This window comes from Hippopotamus amphibius, chromosome 2 (assembly GCF_030028045.1).
Source record: "Hippopotamus amphibius kiboko isolate mHipAmp2 chromosome 2, mHipAmp2.hap2, whole genome shotgun sequence".
In the NCBI taxonomy this organism is placed as follows: Eukaryota; Metazoa; Chordata; class Mammalia; order Artiodactyla; family Hippopotamidae; genus Hippopotamus; species Hippopotamus amphibius.
Window position 1 is genome coordinate 20,657,274 of NC_080187.1, and position 18,448 is coordinate 20,675,721.

The 18,448-nt window shown below is 53.2% G+C and overlaps 1 protein-coding gene across 1 annotated transcript in view; it reads right to left on the reverse strand.

The window, feature by feature from the left end:
• Positions 1-18,448, reverse strand: part of COL27A1 (collagen type XXVII alpha 1 chain) — a 143,668-nt gene that overhangs the window by 70,755 nt on the left and 54,465 nt on the right. Inside the window, exons 13-16 of the mRNA XM_057724123.1 lie at positions 14,613-14,666; positions 12,329-12,373; positions 3,450-3,503; positions 2,694-2,738 (exon numbers count right to left, since the gene is read on the reverse strand). Coding sequence (XP_057580106.1) covers positions 2,694-2,738; positions 3,450-3,503; positions 12,329-12,373; positions 14,613-14,666 — 198 coding nt within the window. The remainder of the gene's footprint in view (positions 1-2,693; positions 2,739-3,449; positions 3,504-12,328; positions 12,374-14,612; positions 14,667-18,448) is intronic.

Here is an 18,448-nt window from a genome sequence, read left to right on the forward strand (position 1 = left end):
GGCTCATTAAGACTATGTGTAAACAGCAAGGAAACTGGTCTTGAGTTAGGTCTGGGTGTTTCTTTCCTAAGAGGACACACTGCATGGGCTTGGTGACACTGATTCTGGCTGTCAGAGGTCTCTTCCAGTCCCTCCCTGTATGCAGCCACATCCTGGTAAATGTGCTGTCACAGAACCAGATTGGGAGACATTTCTCCTTGAAGCTGGAACCGCCTCTCACAGCCATTATCATTTCCAGCTTTCCATGTTGGTACATTGGCCCCAGGACTCAGAAAACATTCACAGCCCCAAGAGCAGTTGGAGGAATGGAGAGAAAAACCCAGGAAGAATGGAGAATCTTAGAGAACTCATGTCATGTAGCTAGGGCCACGATCCAGCAGAACTTCCTTGGTAGAACAAAAGCCAGAATTTTTTTTTAAATAAAAAAAAACTTTTTAAGTTACTTTGGTTTTTCCAATTTGGAAAATCTTGTACAATATCCCAGAATTTTAGGAAACAAGGAACATTTTTTTAAATGTCCAAAGGAGGAGCAAGATGGTTAAAAAAAAAAAAAGTTTCAAAGGCAGCTAAGAAATCAGGACAACGAATTTGGAGAAAGCTGGGCCTGCAGCAGGAGCCTGGGCTCCAGAATGTGCTCCCACAGGGGCAGGGGGAGCCAGGTGGTTGTAAGTGGGACTGAGGCCAGGCTGGGTCATGCACAATCTGGGATTCTAGACAGGATGACTGTGGACCATGAAGGGGTGGCTCTGTCACTCCAAGGGAGGGCCAGGAGGTGCAGCGGGGGTGAAGAGGGACTGATTGAAACCCTGCTCCCCGAAATACTGAGACCCTGCCCCAGGCAAAGGGGCAGAAAAGATATCTCTTTCTTTTCTAATTTTTCTTTTTTTTTTTCAACCCTAAAGACTTATTTGATTTTCCTGAGATCTACGAGTGGGAAAATAATTTCCTCCTCTTTTTTTCCCAGTGCTTTCACATCTCTCAGTGTCCCAGGCACCACCAGCCAGCAGGCCAGCCGAGTTCTATGTAACACATTTATTTCCATGTTCCTGAAGAAACCGTGAGTTGCAGGCCAGCTCTGCAAAGGGCCTATAAAAAGCTCCCTGCCTACACATCTATTTCCCCCACTTCCTTTCCCCTCGGCCGTGACGTCAACATTTCCAGAAGGCTGATGACTCAAAACGCAGGGTAAACAGGTAGCAGTGGGGAAGCCCCCGCCTCCAACAGAAAGCCCCTGCATCTCCAGAGGGAGGGCCGTGGAAGAGGGGGCTTAGCAGCCAGCAGGGCAGAGCCAGAGGGCAGAGCTGAGTCGGGGAAGCGGAGGGAGCTGCAGCTGGAGTCTTGGGCGTGACGGGAGGAGATGCGAGAGGTGGAAGCAGATGGAGAGAGGCCTGGGATGAGCACTGCGTGGCCAGGTACTTCGGGGTGAGGGGTGAGTAAGACAATCTGGGGTGCCCATGTCAGCTCAGCAGCTCTAATTTTCTGGGTCCAGGGTCTGGGCTGGCTCCAATAGATCACTGAGTTTCCTTTGATACATCTCTTCTCCTCTTTGGGTCTGTTTCGCCGGCTGTGAAATGCAGGCACTGGAGGAGGGGACCTCTAAGGGTCTCATCGGCTCTGCCTTTCTAACCTCAGTCCTGTTTCATGCTGGAGGCCTCTGTCGGCAGGTGCCTGGGTTCCAATCCTGACACTACTTACCAGCTGCATGTGCTGGGTAAGCTTCCTGGTGGGGTGCAGGACGGCATGCTAAGCCCTGCAGGGCACTCAGAGAGGGCCCAGCACTGGTACCTGTTCCTGTTTCTTGGCTTTAGGAGAAGCAGAGTCATCTGAAGACAGGTGCAGAGGGAGCCTGGCCCTGGGAGTGGCTGAGCGGCTCTTATCTGCTCAAGCTTATGGAAACTTGGATGCTGCCCAAAAGCTCTCCCGCATTCCCTTTGGGGGGCCTGGTTTGCCAAGAGGCGGAGGCGGGAGGGCAGGAAGGTGGCCACAGGGCAGAGCACAGGCGCACTGCTCCCTGCGACCCGTGTCTCTTCACTGGGCCCCACACTGGGCCCCGGGGTCCCTCCTACCCACCTCCAGCTCTGCTTTGGCCCAGGGTCAGCTCAGCAGCAGGGCTGGGAAGACACATAGGAAGGGTGGTTCCCCTGCCGCAGCTGGGAGGAAAGCAGGTGGAGGCTCAGAGACCCATCCTGGCTTTTCTGTTGCATTTGCAGACTCTGGGCTTGAGCTCCCAGTTCCAGCCCAGATTGTTTATGTGGATGTGTTTCCTCCTACGCCTGGAAGGGGTCTCTGGACCCCACATCACCCCTGCCCTGGGGCCCATCGTGTTAGCACCACTCCTCCCCATCCCCCACTCCCACCCCACCCTCTGTGTTCTGTGCCTTTGGCCTCAAAGCCCAGATGCTGGCCTCAGCTTTGCTCCCCAGATTCGGAGACCTGCCTTACCTTACCCCCGTCCAGGCCTCGGCAGCCTCTACACTCTGTCTGCCAAGGTCTGCATGCCTCCAGAACCATCTGCCTGGGTCCCCCCAAGAGTTACAAGGAAAAAGCACAGGGAGCACGGATTTAGGGGGGGTCAGAGGGGAGGCAGTAAGAGTGCAGGGGAGTGGACCTGGCGAGAAACCAGCAGCAGCGTCAAAGCAGAGGGGGTTCGCATGCAGACAAAACACAGTGCAATAAGGGAGTATTCAGATCACCTTATCACCTTTCAGTCCGGGTTCCCCGACGTTTCCCATCAGCCCCTGCAAGACAGAGGCCAGGGTTTAGCTATGAGGGAGGGTCAAAGCCCAACGCGTCAGGAGCCCTGGCGTAAACCCACTGACTTGCTGCACGACCCCGTGCTGGGTGCCCCAGCCCAGGGCTCAGTCTTCTCGCTGTGAAAGGGGGGCAATGAGCCCCAGCCGAAAGCACAATGGTGCCGATTGAAGGACCATGAGAAGGGGCAGTTGACTGGCGCATCACAGTGCCCTGGCCACACCCAGGGGAGAAGGGTGCTGATGGGGAGAGATGGGCTTCATGCGCCGTGTCACATGCTTGTTGGCCAAATGGAATCACCCCTGGAACGCGGCTCTGGACGTTTCAGCCCGCCTTTCTCCTGCATGCGCATCCCACTTGGGCATGTCCCACGCTCACCAGCTTGCCATTATATATAGTTTCTGTACCTCTGGTGATGTCCCCCACTGGACTTTCAGGGCCCTGAGGTCCGGAGCCACGTCTGACTCATGCTCGGCTGGAGGACTGCTGTCCAATAAACGTCTGGCATAAAGGACATGCAGACGATGATTGGCTCTCAGGACTGAGAAGAACGGAGCCCCTGATCTGTCAGGTTCCACCCCAGTACCCCTCTGAGGGCCCCTCGACACCGCGTCAGGATAACCTTCCTTCTGGGCTGAGATGAGTCAGCGGTGCCCGGCTGGGGACAAGACCCAGATTAAGGGATGGCTTTTGTTTACCTTCATGCCCTTAGGTCCCGGGTAGCCAAGAGGACCCAATGCTCCCATGTCACCCTGGGAAGAGAAAGAGAAGAAGATGACGTGAGAGGTGGCTCCCAGGAGGCTGGCCAGGGAAGGATGCTGAGGGCACAACCCCCCTGGGTTGATCTTGTAATTAGGCAAGTTCACTTCCGCTGAAGTACCGGCGTTAATTTCACAGAGGTCCTCTCCCAAGCTCATTTCTTGGTTGCTGCCCCTCCCACCACTTCTTTCCACCTCATATTAGATTCTTTACATCCCATACTAGCTGAGGGACTCGGGGCATTTCACTGGACTTCTGCAGAGCTCAATCTAACAAATGGGGACAATGATCTCTCTCCCTGAAAGCTGCTGTGAGGGTTAAATAAACACACCCAGAGGCGTCAACTCCTCTAGCTTAGTGAGGGGCAGGAACCTTCTGCTTCCAGAAGCTGGGCCATCTCCTTGGGATGGCAGCAAGAAAGGAGCGGGGCTGTCAATCTCAGATAACCGAGCTGCACGCAGAGCCTGTAGGACATTACGATCAGCGGGTAAGTCCTGGACCACAGCTTGGAGACCCAGCATCAGATCAGATTAGACTGTCCAAGGCAGGAGCAGCGGAGTTCCTCAACCCTGGAGGGTCATGTTTCCTTCATGGGGGCCCCTTCACTGAAGGCTGGGGAGAGGCCAGGAGGCAGGCAGTGTATGTCGAGGCCAGATCACCTGGTTCCATCCCTCCCCTGCTGCTCACTCATTGTGCGATTTTGGGGGTTAACCTCTCTGTGCCTCAGTTTCCTCATCTAAAACAGGGACTAACACTCTGCACCTCCTAGAGTTTGGAGAAGTAATTGACTTACATGTATAAAGTACTTGCGGTGCCTGGAGGCATTTTTGGTGGTTACAACTGAAGAGGTGCTACTGGCAATGGGTGGAGGCCCCATGACAAAGAATTATCTGGCTCAAATGTCAATAGCGTTGAGGTAAGAAACCCTGGTCTAAAGTGAAGAAGTGATTGGATTTTCTCTAAACAAGCCCACCCGCTTTCCCTGAAGTCTCCTCCTCACTTCCTGTCCTCCCCCATCACTACTGCCCTCAGCCACAACCATCACATTAAGCCCTCGTCCAGAGAAAGGGAGCCCCTGAAATACTCTCTACTCTCCCTTTTCCATCTTCTGTGACTGATCTGAGTGTCTGGCTGCTGTGTGAGCTCAAGCAATGTGCTTGACCTCTCTGGGCCTCGGTTTTCCACATCCCTGAGTCAGGCTGCCTGGAGGCCCCTAGCAAGTGCTCTGAAGCATTGGAGGAACAAAGGCTGCCCCAGGTGGCCAGGCTCAAGAACGGGTTCCTGTGGGAGCTGCCTGGAGACAGCTCGGAGGGAGGCCGGGAGAGAATGAAACATCACATTCCTGCCAACTCCTGCGGAAGGGCCAAGGGGCCTGTGCAGTGGAATGCCCCCAGGAGAGAGATGGAGGGAAACACGCAGAGCTCACAGACTTCAGCTGGACTGGTTGAGGTAATGCCGATTCTTGCTCCCTGCCCCCCCCGAACCCACCTGACTGGGTCAAACCAAACCTTCTAGCTGAGCCTTTGCTAAGGAATTCTGCTTTCAGTTTCCATCAAGTAATCTTATTACCATATGACCCAGCAATCCCACTACTGGGCATATACCCTGAGAAAACCATAATTCAAAAAGATACATGCAGGGCTTCCTAGGTGGCGCAGTGGTTGAGAATCCGCCTGCCAATGCAGGGGACACGGGTTCGAGCCCTGCTCCAGGAAGATCCCACATGCCGCGGAGCAACTAAGCCCGTGCACCACAACTACTGAGCCTGCGCTTTAGAGCCCGTGAGCCACAATTATTGAGCCCATGTGCTGCAACTACTAGAGCCCAGACGCCTAGAGCCCGTGCTCTGCAATGAGAAGCCACGGCAATGAGGAGCCCGCACACCACAACGAAGAGTAGCCCCCACTCAACGCAACTAAAAAGAAAGCCTGCGCACAGCAAAAAAGACCCAACACAGCCAATAAAATAAATAAATTAAAAAAAAAAAGATACATGCACCCCAATGTTCATTGCAGCACTATTTACAATAGCCAGGACATGGAAGCAACCTAAATGTCAATAGACAGATAAACGGATAAAGAAGATGTGGCACATATATACAATGGAATATTACTCAGCCATAAAAAGGAATGAAATTCAGTTATTTGTAGTGAGGTGGATGGACCTAGAATATGTTATACAGGATGAAGTAAGTCAGAAAGAGAAAAACAAATACCATGTGTTAATGCATATATATGGAATCTAGAAAAATGGTACTGATGAACCTAGTGGCAGGGCAGGAATAGAGATGCAGACGTAGAGAACAGACTTGAGGACATGCAGATATGGGGGAAGGGAGGCTGGGACCAAGTGAGAGAGTTGACATATATACACTACCAAACGTAAAATAGATGGCTAGTGGGAAGCTGCTGCGTAGCTCAGGGAGGTCAACTCGATGATGGGTGATGACCTAGAGGGATGGGATATGGAGGGTGGGAGGGAGGCTCAAGAGGGAGGGGAGATATGGATACATACAGCTGATTCACTTTGCTGTACAAAAGAAACTAACACAACACTGTAAAGCAATTATAATCCAATAAAGATGAAAAAAGAAAAGAAAGAAAGAAAGAAAGTGAGCTCTCAGTTTAACTGGTGATGGTAGCAATACAAATGGCATGGCTGGTAGGCACCGTGCTACGCACATCACATGCCTCCACTCCATGACTCCTCGCGACAGCCCTTCAAGATCCATCTGCTACCCTCCTCATTTTGCAGATGAGGAAACTGAGGCTCTGAGAGGCAAGGGCTTCAGCAAATCACAGAGCAGCGCAGAGCTGGGATTCACACCAAGCAGTCTGCCCCCAGAGCTTCTAAGCAATTCTGAAGTAATCTTTGGAGAGAAAAAGCCAGGATCGCTGGCGTGGGAGAGGCTGGAGTGAAGGAAATCCCGCCCCTCGGAGAAGAGCACTTCAGCTCTTCCCTCCCTCTCTTTTCCTGGCGGAAGGGAGCAAGGGGTGGCCACCCAGCGTTCCCCGTGGTGCACAGATAAACAGGGTAGGCCCTGCTGGTGCAGCCGGCTCCAACGGGGCCCGGGTCTCGAGCAGAGAGGACCAGCCAGCAGCTCCGGGAACGCGGACTCCCTCTTCCCTGCTCCAGACCTGACGGCGGCTTGCTGTGCGGAGGCTGAACTCAGTTCAGGCTTGACGGACGCCCATGCAGGCACCACACCACCCGGCATGCGTGCGCCGCCCCTCTGAGCCTCTCCAAAGGGGTCCGTGTGTGGTGGGGGGCAAGGGCCAGGGTGGGCTGCCCGCCCAAGAACCCACGGAAGAGGGGCTTTGGCTGCAGGGCACACGAGGAGAAGGGGGCCGCTTGCTCAGCACAGGTCTTTCTCATGTGGGCAGGACCCCCACGTTGGATTATAAAAGCATCAGGGGGAGAACCTAGAAAACCTCACACCACACGCCCCCCAGTTCAGCCCGCAGACACCAGTCTGCTCTGCGCTCAGCACTGGCTCAGAAGCTTGGCCAAGTGACACTCAGTATCGTGTCCCACAAGAAAGAACAGTGAGTAATGCCCAGAATCTGGAACCTGTTTCCATGTTTGCCGAAACTCCCCGATTCTGCTCTACCCGCTTTGCCCTTCATCTCGCTGACTCCCACTGTGAACACAACCAACCAACCACATCTGCAACCACGGAAAGAGCCCCTACTGTGTGCCAGGCACCAGGCCAGACACTCCCCAGTCCCATCAACTCTGTTCAGACGCTCACCAACTGCTCACAGTAACCCCGTGAGGTCGGTACCATCACAAGTTCCATTCCATTTCACATATGAGAAAACTGAGGCTCAGAGTGAGGTGAAGCAACTTACCCAAGACCATGCAACGAACAGGGGATACAGGCAGAGCCAGAACAGGTCTGTGTCCGTCTGGTCCCACAGACCATGCTCACAAGCCTGGGATTGACTCTTGTTTACTCTGATAAAGGACCTGAGGATGCCTTCCCTCGTTGCTCTCATGTATAAGTGACAGGGCGTGAGGACAGCCTTGAGATTCAGAAACAGGCAAGAGTCCCACTCCCCCCCCCCCACCCCATGTGCCAGCAGGCATCCAGGCTGGGGTTTGCCCGGGACCCCTGAAAGAAAGCCTGGGGGGCTCCCAGAGTAAACCCAGTGCTCAGTGCCTACCCTCCCGGGTGCAGGCAGAACCTCCCTCCCTCCCTCGTACAGGTATTCCCTTCCCGCCCTGCTGTTTTTCTGTAGCTGGGCCATCCTTGGCCACTGTTTCCTACACTGAGTGCTCCACCCTGAGCTCACATTGTCCTCTGCCCTCAGCACCAGCATCACTTCCCTGGCCCCAAAGGCCAGATCAGGCCCCTGCCATCATATCTGAGCCTGACATGGTGTTCGCTCATGGCCTGTTCCACACCAGTGACCACCGACGCGGGTGCCTATGTGGCCACCACCAGCCCCATGCCCCAGAGGAAGCCCTCACTAAAAGTGGCTAAATTGGTGGGTGAAAAAGAAGCTTGCACACTCTCATTTACAAACCCTCTAGGGAAAACTCTTGCCACAATATTCCCAGGAACTGCCTTTGGAGGCAACAGGGCCTCTTTCCAGAAACTCCAATAGGGGGTCGGCAGCTTGGGGACAGGACCTGGGAGCTATGGCCAGTCCTGGCTCCTGTGCGGTCTTAATAAGCACCATCTCTCACACAGAATAGCCCCTTGCACTGCCCAGTCCACACTCTCACATGCCTACCATCTCCATTCAGCATGGAAGTCGTGTGGAACTAGGTGCAGCGGTGAAATGTATGACCTGTGAACACAGGCTCAGCTCCAGCTTAACGGCTGTGTGACCTTGGGCAGGTGCTTCAGCCTCTCTGAGTCTCAGTTTCCTTAACTGTACAACTGTAATCCCACTTCCCACTGAGGGGCTTGCTGTGATAATTACATACCTCGCACAGGGCCCGGCACAGGAGGGTTTGGTAAATGTCAGCTAGTGGGGTTCCTGACCTTGCTTTACAGATAAAGAAACAAAGCCAGATGATTATTTAATGACAGACCACGGTGGACTTCTCCACTGTATTCCACATGCTGGGATTTGGCCAGCTCACATATTCTTTGGGTCTCATTAAATGGAGGAGCCAAAATTCCCTTTGTGTCACTCAGAATGAAAAAGAAAGAAATCTTCTTTGTTGAGCAGATTCTGGAATTAGGCACACTCTTCTTGAGGGCCAGCCAAAGGGTTTCACTTACTCAAAGGGGGCTGTATCAAGGCTGTCTCACCTCGGAGACTCCAGGGGGCCACCAGGGGCTTATAAGATTGGGGTCACACAAGCCTGGGTTGCAAGTCCCTAGCTGGTGACCTCAAGCCCCAGCCTCCCATCGGGGTGACCAGGCTGCTGCCACCTGCCTCAAGCATCTCAAGGCTCCTAGCCTAATGTGTGTCAAGCACACACAGAGCAGACAGAAGCTTCAGAAATGTTCATCTGCCCTATCTCGCCCTTCCTCCTGCCTGCAAGGACCCAGGGGACAGGGGAAGCTTCAGCTTCAGTCTGCATGCGAATTGCTTCAGCTGACTAGACAGAAGGCATGGAATAAATCTGAATCCCTACTAAAATGATTATCAGTACGTGGAATTCCCATTTGCTCAGCTAAAAACCCACATCCTCTGGAAAACCATAGGTGACTCATGATCCCTCTTCCCTCTAGCTCCTGGTTACAAAATTCCTTTCCTCTCCAACTCTTTGGGGAGGCAATTTTTTTCCCAGGCACAGAAGCTACTGTCCCCAAAAATCCAGGTCAGGAGTGCCTGCCTGGGGTGGGAGAGGGCACTGGTTTGGAGAGTGGTGGTGAACTTGGTGGGTGCAGGTCCAGCCCTGTGACCACACCCCCCACAGGCACAAGGGAAAAGGAATGTCACCTTGGCACCAAAGGGAATTTAAAAACAGAGGAAGAAAGACTGAAAGTGGCCAGAGAAAGACATGAGGCAGAGGAAGTGGAGGGCACCAGCTCTCTGCAAAGGGGCAACATGAGGGGGCACAGGGCCTGAGAAGTGCAGGGACACCCAGAGCTCACCCTCAGCTCCGGCCCCTCAGAAGTGGGGCAGGAGGAAAAGTGCCCTGAACTAGGAGTTGGGGGACATGGCCTCTGATCATGCCTCCATCTTCTCCTGCCTTGTGCGTGACCTTGACCAAGGGCCTCAGTTTTCCCATCTGCCCAGTGGGATCCTTCTAAGAGATACTGAGCACAGGGTTGCCAGATTGAGTGAACAAAAATACAGGATGCCCAGCTAAAATCTGAATGTCAGATAAACAATCGAATGAATGATATTTTAGTATAAATGTGTTTTAAATATTGCATCTGAAATTCAAATTTCACTGGGCGTCTTACATTTTATCTGGCAGCCCCACCTGTGGAAAGCAAAGGGGCGCATCGGTGGGAAAGAGCTTTGTAAAGAGTCAGGAAGGCCAAGGGCTGTGATGGCATAGTCTCCAGAATCTGCATGCATTCAGCCAAGCAACGTTCTTGCTCCTCTCAGGATCCAACCTAGTGGATGCCAACGATGACAAATAGGAACGTGTGCCAAGAATGACAGCCAAGATATGTAAACATCCCTGCAGAAAAGCTCTGGGGACGGGGATCATATAGCCCAAAGACAGAGCCCTGGGAAGAACAGACAACAACCATCTTTATATCTTGAACAGCCTCTCACAGGGGCAGGGAAATGAGTTGGGCTCAAAACACAGGAAAACCCTGCACAATGAGAGCTCTGTAAAAGCGGACGGGCTTTCACAGGAGGGAGCTTCCAGTACCGGTGTGTTCAAGTTGGAGTTTAATGACCATATGACCCAAATGCTCCAGAAGGGAGTCCTGCTGAGTTTATAGAAGGTTGGACCAGAAGACCTCTGAGATCCTCATAAAGTCAGGTTCTCTAACACTCATTGCAGATATTTCTTTTTCCAAAGCATTCAGGTCACTGCCTTGTGACAAAGAAGGTGCTCAGCAAAGGACATCAGGGATGACAAATGTATTACTCACGTGTTGACACTTCCTCAGCCCAAGCCAAGGCAGACATCACCAATCAATTGCAGCACCCTCTCCCACTAATTTCCAACGTGACTTAGAAATTTTTCTCAATGCAGCACTACGGAAGGTTGCTACCATGCATAAAATATCTTATGTATAAAACGCTACTGCTACTACTACTACAGTCACTAGTTATTAATAATAATTAATTATTTATTAACTTAATAGTAATAAAATCATTACTTTTATTATTATAACTAGTACTTCTTGAGTACTTACTATGTACTAGCCACCTTATATATACTAGTTTCCTTAAATCCTCACAAGAGTCTCCCAAGTTAGGTACTAGTATTATTCCCATTTTAAAGATGAATAAATTGAGGCATGGGAGGTTAAGAAAATGTGCTCAGAATTGCAATTAAATGAGTGATAGGGCTGGGATTTGAACCCAGGTAATCTGGTTCCATGTAACCTTCTTAATCACGTGACTGGACTGGACTGGGTATATCTGTGGTCCTAACAGGAGTGGGCATGGAGATCCCACCTTGCAGAGTGGATACCTGAGGCTCAGGGGAATGAGGCCATAACCGAAGGCCACAGAGCCCAGAGGAGGTGAGGCCAGGATTCGGACACAGGTTGATCTGACCTCCACTCCCACTCTGCCCTGGTTCTGCTCCCACCCACCTGAGCAGGAGCAGATTGCCAATGGGAGCCTCTGGGCCCTCTTCCCAGGATTGGTCTCCCCTGAACAATGGGGCCCCCCAATTCTCCAGGGCCTTCTCCAGCCTTGCTCAATAGAATTTCTCGGCACAGAAATTCTACACAAAGTGGCAGCCCATTTGTCAAACTAGGGAACGGTCTACTTGTGTGACCCCCCCCAGACACAAACTCCATGAAGTATGACCAAAAGGACAGAGGAGAGAGGGCATCAGACCTGCAGGGAAGCCCCTAGAGTTATTTCCCAGGCTCGGGCCTGTCACTGGCCCTTCGGGCCGGGCCCAAGGTCAAGGTTAACACTCTGAATGCCCAACGGGGAGCCTTGGTTTTGGCTAATAGCACCACTCACAAGGCTATGAGCCATCCTCTGGAGGGAGTCAGAGATCAGATTGCCTCCCACCTCCCTGTGTACAGGCCTCTCTCAGTCCCAGGCACATCAGGAGATAGTAATAATAAATATTTTAAAATAACAATATTTTCAACTAATTGCATATTTACTGAGCGCTAGACATTGTGCCAAAGACAGTACAAGCAATGCCTCATTTAATCCTCACAGCCACCTCAAGAGGATTCTACCATCATACCCATTTTACAGATGAGGAACTAAGGCTCAGAGAGGGTAAATGACTTGGCCCAGGTCACACAGCCAGGATGTGACTGAACCATGACTTGAACTCAGGTGGTCTGGCTCCAAAGTCAGTGTTCTGAAAAGGATGGAGAAGACTGTCCGGCGTGGCCCAGAGCCTCTGCTCCTCTGCCAGTCCCTTCCTTCCTCTGAACCTGAAGCACCTCACCTGTCAAATGGGCACACTACCACCTGCCTAGACCTCACTGCAGAGCGATGTACAGGCAGCAGGTGTGAAAGTACATGGCAGTCTCATGCTCTAAGCATTCATCCCCATTTAACTAATGAAGAAAGGGGCTCAGAGAAGACACGTGATCCATCTGAGGCCACACAGCAGGGCTTTCCTCCCTCAGCCCCCTGCCCAGACTGGTCTGTCCTGCTCCCCCAGCTCCTCCGGGAGGACTTGTGACTTGTTCCCCACACCCTGCCTCCTGGCCCTCCCCCTCCCCAGGCATCTGTGTACTTACAATGAGGCCGGGGACTCCTGGGGGCCCTGGTAGGCCCAGTTCTCCCTGCGAATAGAGAGAGACCAAGGTGGTTACTTTCCCTCCAGGCCACACCCTCCACACCATCCTCCACGTGGGCAGCTAGTAGAATCTTTCGGAGCTGACCATTCCTTCTTCCTGACTCTCCTGAACCTGGCCTGGAGTTTGACCGAGACCCTGCCCCTCTGCCATCAGCGTTCCACATCTGTAAGATGGGGAGGCTGAATGTCCAAATCCAGCACCTTCCAACTGTAGGTGTGAGAATGGGCAGAATGTTGATCACGGCAATGAAGGTGCGCAGGATTCCTGGCCCAGATCTCTTTACGCCCTCACTTCATAGACGGCAAAACTGAGGCTCCAGAGGTTAAACAATTTCCCAAGGCCAAGTTCAAGGAAATAACACAGTGGTGAGGGCACCAAGCTGAGAGCCACCAGGCTGGCCTCCCTCTCTCTCTCAGCCAGGAGGTGCTGGGGGCCCTCAGAGAAACCCCCCAACCCCCCACCAGGAGGCTCTCAGGTTTCCACCTTCCAGGGCCCCTGGGAGGATGGAGAGCTCTTGCCTGGGAGTCAGGAGATGTGGCCGTGTGTGGCAGTGGGTACGTTTCTGTTTTTCAAATCGCTAAAAATGGACCTTCAATTGCTTGCACCAGAAAAGACCGGTAGAGGGCTTTGGATCAAGTTCAAATGCAAAGCTGTCTCTAGAAATAGTGATTATCAATCACCAACATCCTCCAGGGGGTTTGTCTTCCTTCATCTGTGCAGTCCCAGATGGGAAGTCACCTCTACAGCCACCGAGGAGGAGAAGCAGCCTTGGCTTTAAGATGAACGACCTGAGGCTCAGGGAAGGAAAGGGACTTGTTCAAGGTCACTCAACTATGTGGCAGAGCTGGGGCCACTCATCAGGTCCTCTTTCTGCTCCTCTGGGCATGATCACAAAGACATCCCTGCCCCTCCCCAAGGGCACTTCTAAGGTGACGTCACATTTTATAGTGGTTAACCCAGTAACTGATGCACGGAAGGAAAGACTCCGGCTTCTCGCCCTGGTGCCTTTGTCAGTGCTCTTTCCTCCACCTGAAGTGGCCCCCCTACCTCTTTCCTCATCCCAATTCCAACACCATCTTCCCCGGGAGTCTTCCCTGCTTCTCTCTCCCTCCTCCAAAGCACCTGGGACCTCCCTGATCCCACCCATCTCACTTCACCTAGTGCAATGGACTGGGGAGGCAGCCATGAGCTCCTCCCAGGCAGGAAACGTGCCCCATTATTACCTACTATGTACAACCCCTCCATCCAGTGAACGCTTGTGTCGTGAATACCTCCCTGCCCTCTCTCATTTCATTCTCACAACAACCCTCTGAGGCCAGCATCGGATCCCCGTGATTTATAGATAAGGAAACCGAGATCCAGACGGGTGAACTGATTTGTCCAAGCTTCCACGCCTGCCAAGTGCTCCAGCAGGATTTGAACCCACATCCACCTGGCTCTGAGGCCAGGGCTTCAGCCCGCCAAGGGAGGGGCTGCATGAGACTCAGGGAGCATTTGTGGAATGAAAACGAGCACACAATCAGGTGCTGATTATGGATCTAGCAGCCATCTCTGCCGAGGGCACAGCTGGGCACAGCTGTGCAGGCTGGAAACCCCAGGAGAACTGGGAGGATACGGCAGGTGTTCCAAAGAGCTCATCACATGGTCTACACCCCCAGGCAGAGAACAAGCTTCCCCCCACCGGAGCCGGAGCCGGAGCCGGAGCCAGAGCCTGGGACTGGAAGGGAGAGGTGGGCTCAACTTCCCAGGGCAGGCTGACCTGGCTCCTTCAAGGGCCTCAATTATTTACAAACTCTATAAACATGCCTACGCTGGAGATCACTTTAGAACTCGGCTCTTGCCTCCATACAGGGCCTGCAAACCATCTGCTCCCCCAGGCCGCTGCCATCCCATAAACATTTCTGGTGCTTTATAAGATGGCAGCAGCCCTGGCTTCCCCAGTGGGGAGGGACCCATGAACCTTCTTGAGTCCTTGAGGATGGGACACAGCCTAGGGCTTTGGGACCTGGGGCTCAGTGAGCTGGAGGGCTCTCCTGGGCGGGAGAGGGGTGCACAGGACATCCCTAACAGACAGGATCCTGGGGTTCAGAGAGCCATGCAGCTCAACCAGAAGCACCCAGCTCATGGGTGGCCCAGCTGGGTGACCTCAAGGCTCAGGTTCCTATAACATGCTGTGTGTTTGCTCTGAATCTCTTTCCTGTTCCCAAAGACGTGAAATACTTACGGGGTTTCCATCCAGGCCCGGAGGTCCTCTTTCCCCAAAGTCTCCAGGAAACCCCTGAGAGCATGAGAGAGAGCAAACATCTGCAGATTAGTGTTTATACCAGCGGATGGCTTTGATCCAGACCCCCAGGGGACACAGGACACGTCCATGTAGTCTCACTCCCTGGTTCCGGGATCTGGGCAGGCTGTGGAGTCCTGAGTCACCTCGGGCCCTCAAAGAACATCTTTCCCTGTAAAGAACATCCCAAGGACCAGCTACTGTGGAGGAGCCCAAGGCCAGGGTGCCCTCTTCTCATGTCCTCAGAGTCTCAGAAAAGAAAATAGTGCCCAGCTCCCCGGCATGGAAATGCCAACACCCATGCTGAGACCTGGTCCTGATGGAGTGGGGGATCAGGAAGCTGGGTCTAGGCCTGGGCCAGTCGCTGACTTGCTGAGAGTTTTAAGAGTCACCTCTTCCCCCGCGGGTCTCAGTTTCCCCCTTGGTCAGAGCAGGAAAGCCCTCTGCAGCATTTCCCAGCTCAGACCTTCTACGACTTTTGTGATATGCTCCTCAAAAGCTATCCTGAGGAATCACAGTCCTCATTTTACAGAAAGAAAGTGAGGCTCTGAGAGGGTAAGTGTCAAGGTCATACCAAGTCACACGGAGAGGGAACATCAGCACCACGGCCACAGGTGAGTTCTGGCAGCCGAGAGGGGCCCGGTGGCCCGGCCCAGGCAGGTCTGGCCCCCTCGCCCCCTCCCTGACCCCACTGCACACCCTCTGGGGAGAAAGGCAGCTGGAAAAACATCAGCTGTGGGGAAGCTTCTGGGGGCTGAGGAGGCGGGACAACTCCGCTCTACTTCAAAAGGAAAAGAAAGTCCTCGAGCTTGGAATTCAGGGAAACCTATCCTCCCCTCCCTGAATTCAAATCACTGTTTTTCCAGGGAAATTTAATGAAAAACAAAGCACATGTTTCTCTGACCAAGTGGATGCCTGAGCTATTCAAACAGTCAAGATTCTTCATGGAGGATAATTTGTTTCTGCTTTCTCATGCTACCAGGGGAATCCAGTAAGTAGATTAAACTAAAAAGACCAAAGCTAAAAAAAAAACCAAACCAATTACAAAGCCTATACTGGCTGAGCAAAGAGACCTTGAACTGTGTGTGCATCTAGGCTTTTGTCTTGCCCTGCCCGGAAAACTATTCCCCTCAAATCCACACCCCCCCCCCCGCCCCCGCCAGGAAGCCCTCATGGACCAGAAGGGCAGGCATTGATATGGCCCTTATAGGAGACATGGCTTCGTTCAGACACCCAAAGGAGGAGATGAGGACACATTAAAGAGATTTGGGCCAAGCCAGTGACTTTGCCCATAAAACTTTACTTGCCTTTGACATTCACTCTTGAGGGGAAGGGTATTGGTCCCATTTAACAGATGGGGAAATTGAGGCCCAGAGAGAGAAATGTCACCTGACCAAGGACAAAAAGCAAGTCTGTGGCAGAGCTGAGCTGAGCTCCCACCTCTCTGGACTCTGTTGTGTTTGTATGAGCTGAGCATGGGCAAATCCTAGCAAGCAGGAGCTGCTCCAGTGTGTGCCTGACTGGTTGTAGAGAGTAGCAGAGGTAGGGGTGTGTGTGTGTGTGTGTGTGCACATGGATGCACCTTCAGATCAAGTTTTTGGGGGGCCACCTCTGACCCTATCTAAGATGCCTCTTCCTACATCCTTGGGGTCCCCCCTGTCAAATTCCAATCCAGCCCCTCTTGGGCATACTGTAAGGCAGAGAGCCCTCTCACTTCCTAGGGCAGGAGACATCAGCTCGATGCGCGGTGGACAGGGAAGGCTTCTGAAGGCACTGAATTCCCGCCTCTGCCTTTGGGAGCTTGGAAAGAGAGAAGGACAATCCCTCAGGGGACAAGGGGGATGTTATCTAGCCAGGCACCTGGCTGACTCCACATGGCCCACAAGGAGCAGGATTTGGGGAGTCGATGCTCTGCCCTCCAAGTCTAGCATCTGGAGACAGCCCGCAGACTCGCCCAGGCTCACCTCCAGGTTGGATGTGTGACCGTAGGCAGACCCGCACTTGACCCTCTGACCTGCTCAGGCTGGGGGTATGATCTCTAAGAACCCTTCAGCTTGCCCCAACCCATACACAAAGCCTGGGAGGAAGAAGCCTGCTCCCCGAGGCGCAGGAATGCACCCCCTGTCCCCCGCCACCAGGAAGACAGAGACCTTGCCAGCATTCCCCAGGCACCAATCCTGGCTGCGATGCCCAATATAAGCACACACCCAGCAGCCCCCAGGCAGGTTCAAGCCCACAGGTCTGCAGGCAGGGCCACTTCGGGCTGGCTCAGGGACTCCTCTCAGACCCAGTGGCCGGGCCAGCTTCCCCTGTGAGGCTTTAAACCAGAGCGACCCAGTGCCAGTCCTGGCTCTACCACTCATGGGCCTCTCCGAGCCTAGGTTTTCTCTGCTGTACAATCGGGGTACTGAGAAATGAGCTGAGATGCTGGATGATGGGCAAGTCCCTGCCGGCACATGGAGGCAGCGGCAATGTGAAGGAACATCTCTGAGGCATAAACAAGGGAGAGACGGTCAGAATGGTCAAAAACCCCAAGAGAGGGATTCATGCGGACAAAATGCAGCCTGAGTATAGCCAGTGGCTGATGATGGTGGGGTGACAGCACTGACAGAAACAGTAAATTCTAACAGCCCAGTGAGAGAGGGCCTAGTATTGGCCCCATTTTAGAGATGAGGAAACTGAGGTCCAGAGACATTAGGGAACTTATCTGAAGTCACACAGCTACGGAATAGCAGAACTGGGATCTGAACTCAGGCAGTCTAACTCCAGAGCCCATTCTTGTAGCTGTGAATAGACCATGAATACACAGAATAGACTAAAGCAAGCCGTGGTCTCTCAAGGGCTCATGAGACCCCTGGGCTAATGCACAAGAGGGAAAGGCATTGCTGAGGCTGAGGACTCAGTAAATGAGTGTACGTGCTCAGCGGCCTCGTACCCAGCCTGTCTCCACCATGTCTCCCTTCTTTTGGAGAAGCCAAGCAGATGACCTCTAGGAATCTAGGGTAATTAAGAGCACAATAATTGGAAAAAAGATAGGGCTTTAAAAGAGCTGCAGGACTTCCCCAGTGGTCCAGTGGTAAAGAATCTGCTTTCCAATGCAGGGGACGCAGGTTCGATCCCGGGTCGGGGAACTAAGATCCTACATGCTGTGGGGCAACTAAGCCCACACACCACAACTACTGAGTCTGCGCGTCTCAACCAGAGAGTCTGCATGCTGCAAACTAGGGCCCACGGGCTCTGGAACCAGTGCTCCACAACTAGGGAGAAGCCCGTGTGCCGCACTGAAGAAAGCGCCCATGCCGCAAGGAAAAATCCTGCATGTTGCAACTAAGACCTGATGCAACAACAACAACAAAAAAAGAGCTGAAACAGATCTGTGATTGGAATAATCATAGATGGTCTAAGATGGAAAGACCCTAACTGTTCATGACATTCACCAGTGGGGAGACTGAGGCCCAGGAGCTGCCCAAGGCCCCATCACCCCACCAGCTTGCCGCAACACATCCCAGTTCCGCCACTTGCCCCGGGCCCTGATGCTCGCTCCTCTGGATCCCAGAGAGGCGGTCAGCGAGCTGAACACACCGCTGCTTCTACCCTGCCTGCTTCGCCCTGTCTGGCCGTGCCCGCCTGTGCAGGGCTGCACTCCCAGCCCAGCCAGCGGCAGGACCTTCCTCCACAGGCCTGAGCTCCCTGCTGCAACAGGCTGGCCCGAGGCCCAAGGAATGAGCTCGGCACCCTGCCGGGCCCCAGCCACGTGGTTTCTCCACTTCCCCAGGTTG